The sequence below is a fragment of the Artibeus jamaicensis genome, unplaced genomic scaffold (genome assembly GCF_021234435.1).
Source record: "Artibeus jamaicensis isolate MK-2021 breed Jamaican fruit bat unplaced genomic scaffold, CSHL_Jam_final scaffold_3151, whole genome shotgun sequence".
Classification (NCBI taxonomy): domain Eukaryota; kingdom Metazoa; phylum Chordata; class Mammalia; order Chiroptera; family Phyllostomidae; genus Artibeus; species Artibeus jamaicensis.
Genome location: NW_026522037.1, coordinates 7,826,850 through 7,840,578, shown reverse-complemented (window position 1 = coordinate 7,840,578; position 13,729 = coordinate 7,826,850). Strand labels below are relative to the sequence as shown.

At 50.7% G+C, this 13,729-nt stretch overlaps 1 protein-coding gene across 1 annotated transcript in view; it reads right to left on the bottom strand.

Annotated features, from left to right (window-relative positions):
• Positions 1 to 13,729, bottom strand: part of SLIT3 (slit guidance ligand 3) — a 513,545-nt gene that overhangs the window by 11,510 nt on the left and 488,306 nt on the right. The window contains exons 27-28 of the mRNA XM_037127916.2: positions 11,472 to 11,569; positions 1,116 to 1,255 (exon numbers count right to left, since the gene is read on the bottom strand). Coding sequence (XP_036983811.2) covers positions 1,116 to 1,255; positions 11,472 to 11,569 — 238 coding nt within the window. The remainder of the gene's footprint in view (positions 1 to 1,115; positions 1,256 to 11,471; positions 11,570 to 13,729) is intronic.

The window sequence follows — 13,729 nt, the reverse complement described above, 5'->3', positions numbered from 1 at the left end:
TCTGCCTCAGTTTCCCATCAGGGGCAACGGGGAGGTCCTGAAATTTCTCCTGGGACCGTCCCAGCCCCATCGTTCAGCCGTTTCGCCTGATCATTCAGACGCTGCTGAAAGCACCGGGGTCGAGCTCTGACCTGGGCTGTGCTTATTTATTTGGGTTTCATCCCACACGGCGGACCCAGCACCTCCCGTGTTGGAGGCGCCACGCCGGGGGCTGAGACACACAGTAGCAGTCCTGTCCCCTCCACGGCCTAGATCTACAAATACGCAGGCAGTTACGACACAGGGCTGGGAGCGGAAGGGGTGACCGGTGGATGTGGGGGAGCCCAGGGGCTGCCTGGAGGGGTGCACGCAGAAGAACGTACGGAATTCATAGAATTCCAGTGTGTAGCGGAATTGCACAACGAAGCAGGCTGTGTTTGCATGACTTGGTTGCATTTTGCTTTACAACTGCCGGTGCATTCACCAGTTCTCACCAGGGGCTGTTAACGTAGGAAGTAGAGGGGTCGTGTCGGGGGCGAGGCAGGGACAGTGGTCATCCTGGGGAACAGTCTCTCCACCCGGAGAGACTCGTGGGAGCCAGTATTCTCCACCCGGTTAGGTTCCTTCCCTGTGATCCCATGAGCCCCTGGGCTTCCAGGGCTTGGTGCTCATTCTCCTGAACGCATCTCCCTCTCTCTACTCGATGATGAAGCTTCTTACGAGAAGCAACTCTGTCTTGCTCAATTTTACGTGCCCAGCTCTGGAAAATGTAGATTTCCAGAGAAGGTTGACTGGACCTGAACAATGCACAAACACAAGTGCCTCCCTGCTAGCCTCAAGCCCCCCTAGGTCTCCAGGTTTCCAAGTGGGGGACGGCCACCCGCTAAATGAACAGACAGCTGAAAGGGCCCTGGGCACATGCTCCAAAATGGGAGGGCGCTAGCGGTTTGCTGGAATGTAAGGGGGAGGGGCGGACACCAAAGAGGGCCTTTGGGAAGCCCCTCTGGGGTTTTAGGAACTCGGGCTCTGTCTGTGGAGGGAAGGAGGCGGGGTCCCTGGAAGAAGCTGAGGAAGTGGTGTTATGTGGTACACGCCACCCAGCACACTGATCCCCGCTCGGGCGTCCGGGGCCTCACCTGTGTAGTTAGGTGGGCAGACGCACACGTAGTTGTTGATCCCGTCCACACAGGTGGCGTTGTTCTCGCAGTCGTTGTCCTCACAGTCGTCTGGGTTGACCTCACACCGCTGCCCCTCGAAGCCCAGGGGGCAGGAGCAGCTTTGGGGAGGAAGAGAGCGGGGAGGAGGGGAGCCGGGGTCAGGTTGTGGGTGGGTTCAGTGAAGGGTTGAGTGAAGAAGGTTGGGGGTGTGTCATTAGCCAGGTTTCTCTCTGGATGGAGGTCCAGGGCAGCACTTTGGGCACAGGAGGTCTTGGGGTCCTGCTCAGCAAGACCCTCAGGAGTGTCAGAGGTCATTTTATTGAGCCCCGTCTCCAGGAAATAGTTAACCTCCCGGGCCCCGGCTGGCTGCCTTGTCCCTGGGGGCCATCCCCACCAGCACTGCCGCCTCCGCCATTCCTCCAGGTGGACGTGCTTTCCTGGATATAATTCAAACCCTCCGGCTGTCCTCTAGGCCTCTCTTCCCGGGGCTCATGTGTGGACAGTCTCTTTTGCAGACACAGAAAACACAGCAACCATCCCCCTCTGAGTGACTTTCTGTGGGGGAACGGCGGCGAGTCTTTAGCAGGAGCAGGGCACAGGGGCGGAGACCAGGCTCTGCCCGCATTCACTCTCTCGTCTGGGAAGGAATTACCTCTGCCACTTCCCAGCAATTCGACCTTGGGAATTTACTTAAGTTCCAAGTGTCAGTTTCCTCATCTGTTGGCCAGGGTAACATTATTTACCCCCAGGGTGGTTGTGGGGATAAAAGGAGACTATGTAAGTAAAACACTTAGAAGGACACATGGCACATAGACAGTGCTCAGGACATGTTAGTTAGCTTTTGTCCTAGGAAAGAAAACCCTGCCTTCTTCACCTTTTCTCAGGGATGCCCTTTTCCACCATGAGTTCCTGCTACTTCTGAGCCCTCTCCAGTGTCTGGTGGATAAGGGGGTGGGCTGGGAGGACCACTCTCTTGCCAGCGTCAAAGCTTTCTGGTGAGTTTGGCTTAAAACAGCACAGATCACAAAAACATGCCCCAAATGAAAGAATGGGAGAAGTCCCCGCCCACCAGCTGAAAAGAACTAAATGAAATAGAGGCAAGTAATTACCACACACAGAGTTCAAAACAATGGTTATGGGGATGCTCAAGGAATTCGGGGAGAGATAGATGAGGTCAGTGAGAACTTAAACAAAGAGATAGTAAACATAAAAAAGGACCAGTCAGAAATGAAGAATACAATATATGAAATAAAGAATACACTGGAAGGAATCAACAGCAGGGTATACAAAGCAGAGAACTGAATCAACTATGTGGAAGACAAAGTAGCAGAAAATACCCAATCGGACCAACAAAAAGAAAAAGGATTTTTAAAAAATGAGATAGTTTAAGGGATCTCTGGGGCAACACGCACACCATAGGGGTGCCGGAGGAAGAAGAGAGAGCAAGGAATTGAGAACTTACTGTATTTGCCATGTATAACGCACTCTATCTTGCCCAAAATTTTTAGGGAAAAATAAGGATGTGCATTATTCATGAGTATAATAATAATCCCATGTATAATCCTCACAGAAATGTGGGTGCGCATCATACATGGCAAAAATATGGTATTTGCAGAAATAGTGACTGAAAACTTCCCTATACCGGTGAAAAGACATACACATCTAAGAAGCTCAGAGAGTCCCAAAGATGAACCCAAAGAGGACCACACTAAGACCCATCATAATTAAAATGGCAAAAGCTAAAGTCAAAGACAGAACCATAAGAGTGTTAGGGGCTAAGGGAAATAGTCTTAAGAAAACTAAGTTGCTTGTTCAACCTTAGCTGCTTGCTCAAGCCTAGGCGGGAAACCGCACACCCCACCTCAGGCAGATACTCCAGGAAGTTAAGAAGTTAAGAAAAGAACAATGAAGTAATAAGAACTAGTCAAGCAGATAGCCTCCTGGAAGTTTTTTTACCCCCTAGCGTGAGCCCAGCTAGCTCAGTCGGTAGAGCATGAGCCCCTAGGCCAATGGCGAACCTGAGCACGGGCTGTTCATGCACCTTGCAGGCCAGTCATCAGCAAGATCATGAGCCCTAGCTTGAGCCCCTGACCAACGGCTAACGGCCACCTCTCGCTTCTGGAAATCACTTGCTTGCTCGCTTCTATAAGAACCCTAGTCTGTAAGCGTTCAGGGCGACTCTCATTTGCAGCCATTTTGGCACCTGTGTCTCCGGAGGCACCCTGAGAGTTCGCCCCTGCGCAGGTAAAACTTTGAAACTTTGGCCAATAAAGTTCCATCTTAAACTCCTGAAGGCTTCCGACATTTGCTCGCATTGGGGTATGTTACAAAGAGCAGCAAGAGAAATAGTTCCCTACAAGGGAGCTCCCATGAGACTGTCAACTAATTTCACAACAGAAACATTTCAGACCAGAAGGGATTGGCACAAAATATTCAAAGTGATGAAAAGCCAGGATCTACAATCAAGACTCTACCTATAAGGCTATTATTTAAAACTGAATGAGAAATAAATAGCTTCCCAGACAAGAAAAAGCTAAAAGAGTTCATTACCACCAAACCAGTACTGCAAGTAATGTTAAAGGGACTTCTTTAAGAAGAAAAAAGAAAACAAAGAAGGAGAAACATAGTTATACAATAACTATGGAAACATAGGAATACAATGGCAATAAATACATGCTTATCAACAACCACTTAAATGTAAATGGGTTAAATGCTCAAATCCAAATACACAGGGTGGCTGGATGGATAATAAGGCCCATATGTGTACCGTCTACAAGAGACCTGCCTTAGAAGGAAAGACACACAGACTGAAAGTAAAGGGATAGAAAAAGATACTCTATGCAAATGGAAACTACAACAAAAAGCTGGGAGTAGCAATACTTACATCTGACAAAAATAAACTTTAGAAAGGTATAGTAAGAGACAAAGGCTGTAATAAGACACAAAGAAGGACACTACATAATGATAAAGGGAGCAATCCAACAAGACAATATAACCCTTGTAAACATTTACGCACCCAACATAAGAGCATCTAAGTATGTAAAGCAAATCTTCGTGGATATAAAGGGAGAGATGGGCAGTAATAGAGTCATAGTAGGGAATTTAATGCCCAACTGACATCAGTGGGTAGACCATCCCTGCCAAAAAAAAAAAAAAAATAGAGAGAGAGAGAACGAACTCCAAAGAGTCTACCAAAAAAACTACCAGAACTGATAAATTAATTCAGTAAAGTATCGGCATACAAAATAAATATTCAGAAATTGGTTGCATTTTTGTATACTAATAATGAACGGTCAGAAAGGGAAACTAGGAAAATAATCCCATTTACAATTGCATCAAAAAACCTCAAGATACCTAGGAATATATTTAACCAAGGAGGTAAAACACCTGTACTAAAAAATTATAAGATATTGAAGAAATAAATTGAATATAAAAGTAAATGGAAGCATATGCCATGTTCATGGATAGGAAAAAATTAACACCAATAAAATGTCCATACTATCCAAAGCAATCTACAAATTCAATGCAATTCCTATCAAAATACCAATGACATATTTCACAGGACTAGAATAATACAAAAATTTATATGGAAGCACAAAAACCCTGAATGGTCACAGCAATCTTGAGAAAGAACAAAGTAGGAGGTATCATACTACCTGATATCAAACTATACTACAAGGCCATAGCAATCAAAGCAGCATGGCACTGGCATTAAAACAGACACAGAGGGACTTCTGGCCAAGATGGAGGTGTAGGTGGAAACATTGTGCCTTCTCGCATAATCAAGTTTAAAGACAACAAAGTTTTAGTAACAAAAACGCAGCCAAAACAGACAGAAAAATTGAACTGTACAAAAGTCTGAAAACAATAAACCATTCAGCCAGACCAATAAGAGGGGCAGAGTCAGAGGCTGGCAGAACAGGGTCGTCCAGGAAAAAGCAGCCAGACTACCCCAGGCATGCAGGCAGCAGATGGCAGATCCCAAGCGTGGGATGGCAACAGGCAGACCCAGTGAGGGTGCAAGGTGGCTGGCTGACCGAGGTCACACATTCCCATGCAGATAAACCAGGCAAAAAAAAAAAAAAAAAAAAAAGAGCAGTGAGACAGATCGCACAGATGAGGGCCCCAGCACTGGGAATTAAAGCCTAAAAGCACCAATTGGGAAAACTTTCGGGGATTGAGGTGCCAGGAGAGGCTCCCAGGCTCACAGAGAGTTTGGAGAAACCCACAGGGTCCTGGTGGGTGCACGGGCCCACATACCCGGGAACCAGTACCAGAAGGGCCCAATTTGCTTGAGGGAAGGAGCAGAGGGGACTGAAAACTGAGAGAGAGACTGAAACAAGTGCCATTGCCCTTCTCTGACCCCACCCCCACTTACAGCATCACAACCCCTCGACCTGGGTGGCCCCGCCCTGGTGGACATCTAAGGCTGAGGCCCTCATATGTAACAGGCGCAAACAGACCAAAACATTATGGCTCAAGAATAAGAACAGCTCAAGCCCCAGAGCCAATACTTCTAAGCCACCAAGAGATAGCCAATCGATCAGATGCACAGTTCAAAACACTGGTGATCATGGTGCTCACAGGATTGCTTGATTTTAGTCACAAATTAGAGGAACAAATGAAGACTAAACTAAGTGAAATAGAGGGAAATGCACAGGAAACCAATAGTGATGGAAAGGAAACAGACTCAAATCAAGGGAGCAGACCAGAAGGAAGAAAAAATGACCAACCAGAAAAGAATGAAGAAACAAGAATTCAAAAAAATGAGGAGAGGCTTAGGAACCTCCAGGACATCTTTAAACATTCCAACATCCGAATTATAGGGGTACCAGAAGGGGAAGAGGAAGAGCAACAACTGGAAAACTTATTTGAACAAATAATAAAGGAGAATTTCCCCAATCTGGAAAAGAAGAAAGACTTCCAGGAAATCCAGGAAACTCAAAGAGTCCCAAACAAGTTGGGCCCAAGAAGGAACACACTAAGGCACATCATAATTCTTTTAGCCAAGATTAAAATGAAGGAGAGAATCCTAGAAGCAGCAAGAGATAAGGGGACAGTCACCTACAAAGGACTTCCCATCAGACTGTCAGTGGATTTCTCAAAAGAGACCTTACAGGCAAGAAGGGGATGGAAAGAAGTATTCCAAGTCACGAAATCCAAAGACCTACATCCAAGATTGCTCTATCCAGCAAAGCTTTCACTTAGAATGGAAGGGCAAATAAAGTGCTTCTGAGATAAGATCAAATTCAAGGAGTTCATCATCACCAAGCCCTTATTATATGAAATGTTAAAGGGACTTACCTAAGAAAAAAGAAGATAAAAAATATGAACAGTGAAAGGGCAGCAAACTCAGTTATTAACAACCACACCTAAAACAAAAGCAAACTAAGAGGACAGCTAGATCAGGAGCGGAAACATAGAAATGAAGATCACATGGAGGGTTAGCAACAGGGGAGTGGGAGGAAGAGAAGGGGGGAGAAGGTACAGAAAATAAGTAGCATAGATGGTAGGTAGAAAATAATCCACTTTGCTGCATAGATGGTAGGGGAGATCAAGAATAGTATGGGAAATATAGAATCTAAAGAACTTGAGACACGTGGTCATAAACTAAAGGGGAGAATGGTGGGGGAGGGGGTGTGCAGGGTGGAGGGGAATGAAGGGGGGAAATAGGACAACTGTAATGGCATAATCAATAAAATAAAATAAAATAAAATAAAATAAACCAGACATAGATCAATGGAACAGAACAGACAGCCCAGAAATAAACCCAGGCCTAAATGGTCTGTTAGTATTAGACAAAGAAGGCAAATACAAACAATGGGGAAAAGACAGTCTCTTCAATAAATGGCATTGGGAAAATTGGACAGATACGTGCAAAAAAAGAAAACTAGACCATCTTCTTATACCATATACAAGAATAACTCAAAATAGAAGAAAGCATAGGCAATAAAATTTTGGATACTTCCCTTAGCAACATTTTCTTTGATATATCTCCTTGAGCAAGAAAAACAAAAGAAAAACATACAAATGGGACTACAGCAAACTAAAAAGTTTTTGCACAGCAAGAAAAACCATTAAAAAAAAAGACAACCTACTGAAGACCAGAAGATAATTCACCTACATCTGATAAGGGGTTGATATACAAACTTTATGAAGAACTCATACCACTCAACACCAAAACCCAAACAATTAAAAAAAATGGCAGAGGACCTGAATAGACACTTCTCCAGAGAGGACATACAGATGACCAAGAGACATATGAAGAGATGCTCTCTGTCACTAATCATCCGGTAAATGCAAATGAAAACCACAGTGAGATGACACCTCACACCTGCCAGAATGGTTACCATCAATACGCCCACAAACAAGCGCTGGTGAGGACATGGAAAAAGGGAGCGCTCCCACACTGTTGGTGGGAATGCAGACGGGTGCAGCCCCTGTGGGACACAGTATAGAGGGGCCTCAAAGAGCCAAAAACGGAGCTGCCTTGTGACTCAGTGATTCCATTTCTGCGAATATACCCAAACAAACTCGTCACACTAACTCCACTGAATACGTGCACCCCACTTTGCTGCAGCATAATTCACAGTAGCCAAGACGTGGACGCAGCCCATGTACTCAGCAACAGATGGGTGGATAAGAAAGAGGTGGCACCTAGATACGATGGAGTATTATACAGCCATGATAAAAAGAATGAAATCTAACCATTTGTGACAATGTGGGTGGACCAGGAGGATATCATTCTAAGTGAGACAAGTCAGAGAAAGGCATATGATTTTACTCATATGTGGAACCTAAAGACCAAAATGAGTGAAGAAACCAAACAGAAACAGACTCACAGACACAGAGAACAGACAGATGGTTGCCAGAAGGGAAGGGGTCGCAGGACCCGGTGACCAAGGAGTGGGAAGGATAAAGGTAGTTACCAAATAGTCAAATGGGTGTGAAGTGCAGCTTAGAGAATTTGTCGACAATATTGTAGGAACCGTGTACAGTTGCCAGGTGGGGACTGGAAATATTGGAGGGGAACACTTATAAATAAAGTACATGATTGTCTGACCCCTATGCTGTACACCAGAAACTAGTGCAAAAATTGTATCGAATGTAAAACCTCACGCACAGATCGGCAATGGCACATTTTCTTAGCTTGCCTCCGAAGTGCCGAATCTCTTGGATAAAAACCTCAAGTCACCACCCTCTGCCGAACCTTGGTTAGGTCCCCAGGATTAGGTACGAAATAAGTCAGAACAGAGGCGGGGCAGGGAGAAGGGGTGGAGTCTGCTCTTCCTGTGGCCCGACTCGGGTTGGCGTTCACACCCGTCAGTGACTGTTGGGCCAGCCTCACCCCTGGAATGCCAGGCCTCTGCTCCACAGGCTGCTCCAGGTCGGGTTGAGCAAAACAGGTAAACTCACAGGAAGTAGAGTTCTAGGCTCCTCTTTCCCTTCCTTTCCTCGACAACCCCAAACCAGGTCACTTTCTCTACCACAGGCCAGCGGGTCCTTGGGCTGAGCTGCTGGGCGGAGTAAGATGACGTACTCCTGTTTTCTGTTTAGGGACCCAGGGTGTCGGTGAAACAGGCTGTTCCTTCAGAGCTGCACAGGAGGTCGGTGTTCAAAGGTCAGAAGGCACGGTGTCGTCCGTTTTCCTGAAATGACTGCCTCTGGCCGTCTGCTAGGTCTTGGGACTGTGCGGAGGTGGAGCCTGGTGGCTGGTCGAGGGACGGGGTCTGCTCATGGAGCGGACAGGGGGTGGGAAGGAGGCTGACGTGTGCTCTGCCCACCCTGGAAACCTTGGCGGGGGCGTCAAGGTCAGCTGTGAGGACGTAGGGCAGTCACGTCTCCCTGGCCTTGGTCTCCTGTCCAGCCAGCTCTGCCCGCCTTTGCTCAAGAAGCATCATGTACCAAGACTCAAGAAGCATCTCTACGAGGAGGTACATGATGCTTCTAGAATTTGGACTCAAAGAGGCATAGGGGCTGAATTGTGTCCCCTCAAAAACGATAACGTCGAAGCCTGAACTCCAAGCCCCTCAGAGTGCGACCTTACTCTTTGGAAACAGGGTCACCGCAGATGTAGTTAATCATTTAAGATGAGGCTATCCTGGGGTCACATGAGCGCTTAATCCAGTGGGATGGCTGTCCCTCTACAATGATGACGGTCATGTGAAGGTTGCACTGACACAGCTTCGAGCCAAAGGATGTCAGAGACAGCTGGCAGCCACCCGAGGCTGCAAGAGAGATCCTCCCTTAAAGGTTTCTTAGGGAGCTGGGCCCCGCTGGCACCTTGACTTTGGACTTCTGGCTTCTGCAACTGGGAGCGAGTGCTCTTGTTCCAAGCCACCAGCCTGTGGTGCTTGTTGGAGCCGCCCTGGGGACTGATGCAGGTGGGCAGGAGAGAGCAAAGCCTCCCGGACAGGTGTCCCTCCTCCCTGTGGGGGCGGCTGCTCCCTCTTGCTGACGCCCATCCCTCAGTGGGGTGGCAGAGCCTGGCTTTCGCCTTGGAGGTGTGTTTCCTGGTGGGGGCCCAGAGGACACCCCCACTGTGAGACCCGCATGGCTTCCCATGACTCAGCGGGAGGCTGGGGTGGTTTGGCCCGCTCCAGGCAGGAAAACGAGCTCTGCCTTGATTCTCTTTTGAGTCACGGTTTGGTGGAGCCGGCTTGGCAGGTGGACAAGCAGGTGGGCTGGGCGCCCTGGGGAGGGGAACCTGGAGCCCGGAACCCGAGTTCCTTCCAGACCACACAGCAGCCCTGGCCAGGGCGCCTCTGAAAATTAATCATCTGCAACCTGAGCTCTGGTCTGCGCACATCTGGGCATTGGGTCCCCCCTTTACCTCACTGGGGGGCCAAAGGAGCCAGTTCCTGCTGGTGTCCCTCTGCCAGAGAGGGTCCTGGGCTGGAAAACTGAGCATCTGAGAGCAGCGTGGGGTGGGGGGGGAGGCAGGGAGCAGGAAGGTGCCCTGGGTTTGGAGGGTCCCAGAAGGCCCACTCCTAGGACAGGGTGAGGACAACTTGAAGGGCTTGTACCCCTTTTCTCTTTCTAGCTCTTTCTTTTTTGTTGTTGTTAAAGATTTTATTTACTTTTAGAGAGAGGGGAAGGGAGGGAGAAAGAGAGGGAGAGAGATGTCAATGTGTGAGAGTCTCAGTCACCCCCAAGCAGGGACCTGGCCTGCAACCCAGGCATGTGCCCTGACTGGGAATTGAACCAGTGACCTCTCGGTTCAGAGGCTGGCACTCAATCCACTGAGCCACACCAGCCAGGGCTCCTCTCTTTCTTTCCTCCCTTTCATTCTTCCCTTTCTTTACTCTCTCCCTTCTCTTCTGAATTATAGTTGGCATTCTATATTACATCGGTTTCAGGTGTACAACACGGTGACGTGACATTTGTGTGCATGGAATGTGACCACACTAAGTCCAGGGACCGTCACTACCCACGTTATCAGGACATCACTGACTGTGTCCCCCTCACATTTCTCTCCCATCCCCCCACTGGCAACCATCAGCTTGCTCTTCATTTCTACCAGCCGGTTTTTGTTTCGTTTGTTCATTTTGGATTTTAAACAGCTCCACATGTGGAATCACAGGGTATTGATCTTTTTCTGTCCGACATTTCACTGCGCACAGTAGCCTCTAGGTCCGTCCATGCTGTTGCAAACTGCAGGACTTCGCTCCTTTTTCATGCTTATGTTCCATTGTGTACGTACATCACACCTCATCCCATTCGTGTCTCCCTTTAACCGGAGCTCTGAGCGCAGGGACAAAAGGGGTGGGGTGGGAAGACTCAGGAACAAGTGTCAGGACATGTGCCCCAGAGCAAATCAATCTCTGCGCCTCAGTTTCCTCACCTGTTAAATGGGGACAGTACCTACCAGTGCCAGATAGGGTCACTGGGGGGATTCAAATGAGATCATGCACGACTAGCTAGTACCTGGCACGTAGGAGCAGGTAATGAGTGTCACGGCCGAGTAATGCCTTCCTCACTACCCAGTGGAGAGAGTGGAGGCCTTGGCAGGCCGCTGGGTCTCTGAGCCACCGCCCCTCCTCCCCTGACTTCAAGCAGCAGCTGCAGCCCCGAGTGCTCCTGGCAGCGGAGACAGACCACCGGGATCTGAGGCCTGCCTCAGCGCTTACTACCTGAGCAACCGTGGGCCAAAGACTCATCCCGGGTACGCCTCCACTTCCTGCCCCGCACAGGGGGGCGATCCAGGAGGAGCCTGGAAAGCACTCCCGCAAAGGGCCTGGCCCAGTGTGGGCACGGGAGCCCTAGTGACCGGCTGAGCCTCTTCAGCCGGGAAGCCCTGGGGGAGGGAGGGAGGGCCCAAGGGCCAGCGGTTACCTGAACCCATCCTTGTGGCTCTCGCTCAGGTGGCAGGTGCCTCCGTGCTGACAGGGGTTCTGGATGCAGGTGTTGATGGGCGTGGTGCAGTCTCTGCCCTGAGTGGGAGAGGGAGAAGCACCCAGGCAGGGAGGTGGTCAGTGGCTGCCAGGACCCAGGAGACCCCCGGCAGTTCCAGTGCCTCTGGGCTGAGGCTGGGGAGACGGCGGGAGGCCCTGCGACAAGCCTGCAGTGTGACCCAGAGACAGGCACAGGGAGCCCGTGCTCCTGGGCACTCGGCAGAGAGAAGGGGAGGGACGCGGGGTGTTCAGGAGTCCTCTCTCTTCAACACCACAGGGCAGGAGCGTGGGCTTTGGGTGCAGGACACCTGGCCTCACGTTCCAGCTTCACCTCTTCCTGGATGGCTGACCTAGACCTCGTATAAGCCTTTTAACCTCTGTACACCTAGATCACAGTGTTGTTAGGAGAATCAAACTGGACCTTCCCTATGAGAAAGTGCTTAACGCTTCGTAACACCTCCAGCACAGAGGGGCGTGCTGCACGTGCTCGCAGACGTTATTGGGACCAGCCCCCGACCTGGGTGTGGCCAACAACCCCCCACCCGATTGGGTGACGCCCCCAGAGAATCATCTCTGACTGGTCCGCACACAGGCCCAGGTGCTGGGATTTATGCTCTAGTCCCGCAGGTGATTCTAAGGTTTGGCCAGCTTGAGAAGCCCCGTGTGGGAGAGTTTGGGGTGGGTGGGGACGCGGGCCCTGAGGGGGGGGCTGAGCTGGGCTGCGGCACAGACCCCAGTGTCCCAGGGAGTGGCCCAGAGCTTGGCCCCTGGGCTCCAGCTTCTCCCTGCTCACCCAGGGACCAGCACCACACCCGAGTCTTGGCAAACAGCCCCTTGGAGCACCTATGGGCCCGGGGAGGCCTCTGCTGTGTGGTTTCTGGGCTGCGGGCCCCGTGCCAGGCAGGGGTGACCATGGGCACCCGCCCCTGCCCGCCACACCACCTGCTCACCATCTGCCCGAGAAAATCCGCGCTCCCTCTGCTGCCTCCGGGGCCTCTGACAGAGTGCACTGGGCTCCCTGGCCAGGGTGTCGCTGCCAAAGGGGCTCGGGACTCTGCTCTGGACTGCCTGCCTCCCGCCCTGCCCCGGGGCATTTAAAGGGCCAGTCAAGAGTTTCCGGGAGGGGCGGAGACTGCAGCTGGGGTGGGATGGGGTGGGAGACCTGGGTCCATCCTAAACCAGAGCAACCCGGGAGCGCTTCTGAGAGGTGCGAGCGCCTGGAAACGGCAGTCCTCACTCTCACTCAGGTGCACCGAGCAGCTTCCACTCTGGGCCTCGTGCTCAGAGTTTTATCGTCGCGATCACAGGTGGCATTCCCAACCACCTGGAAGGCAAGTACGACTGGCACGACCCCCGCTTTCCCAGACCAAGAGGCCGACTTGGGGAGTGAGACGGCATGTCCAAGGTCACCGTGAGAGGCAAAGGCAGCAGCGGGCCTGCACATCCAGGCCCAAGCCCCCACTGGACACCTCCCGCCCTCCTCGGGCTCCGGAGTCAGGCAGAGCTGGGAGCTGGTGCTAGTCTGGGAGCCGAGTGCCCTGAGGAAGTGACTAGTTCTGAGCCTTGTTCTCATCATCAAATCGAGGGGACTAACTACACCCGCCCTGTGCAGTAGATGGTTAGAAATCGCAGGTATGTCCGGCACCCAGCGTGTCATGGCCGCTCCGTAAGAGCCACCGATGATGATGACGACGACGACGATGATTGGGGTCAGAGGCAGGGCTGACTGTGGGTGATCAAAAGACTCTGCAGGTCTTTGGTGGGTGCTGATTAGCTCAGAGGGGGGAGTGGTGTTGGGGTGTGTGGGTGTGTGTGTGTGTGTGTGTGTGTGTGTGTGTGTGAGTGTGTGTGAGTGTGTGTGTGAGTGTGTGTGTGTGTGTGTGAAGGGCATGGCTGGGCTCTGAACTAGCTTCTCCCACTGGAAACCCCTTTCTGAGACGGGGCCAGGGAGGCTGCTCTGAGACGCTCATTCGCAGCATGGTCTTCGGACCAGCAGCAAAGCTCCTGACCCCCCGCCCCACCCCCGGGGGCCTGCTAAACATGCACAAGCTTGGCCAGATCCCAGGTCTGAAGGAACCTGAGACCTGCGTTTCCGTGAGACCCTGGGGGGTCCCTGTGCACAGGAAGGGAGGTGTGAGGGTGAAGTGCACGAAGTTAAACCAGCTGAAAAAGAATCAGCCAAACTGCCGGCCTGTATTT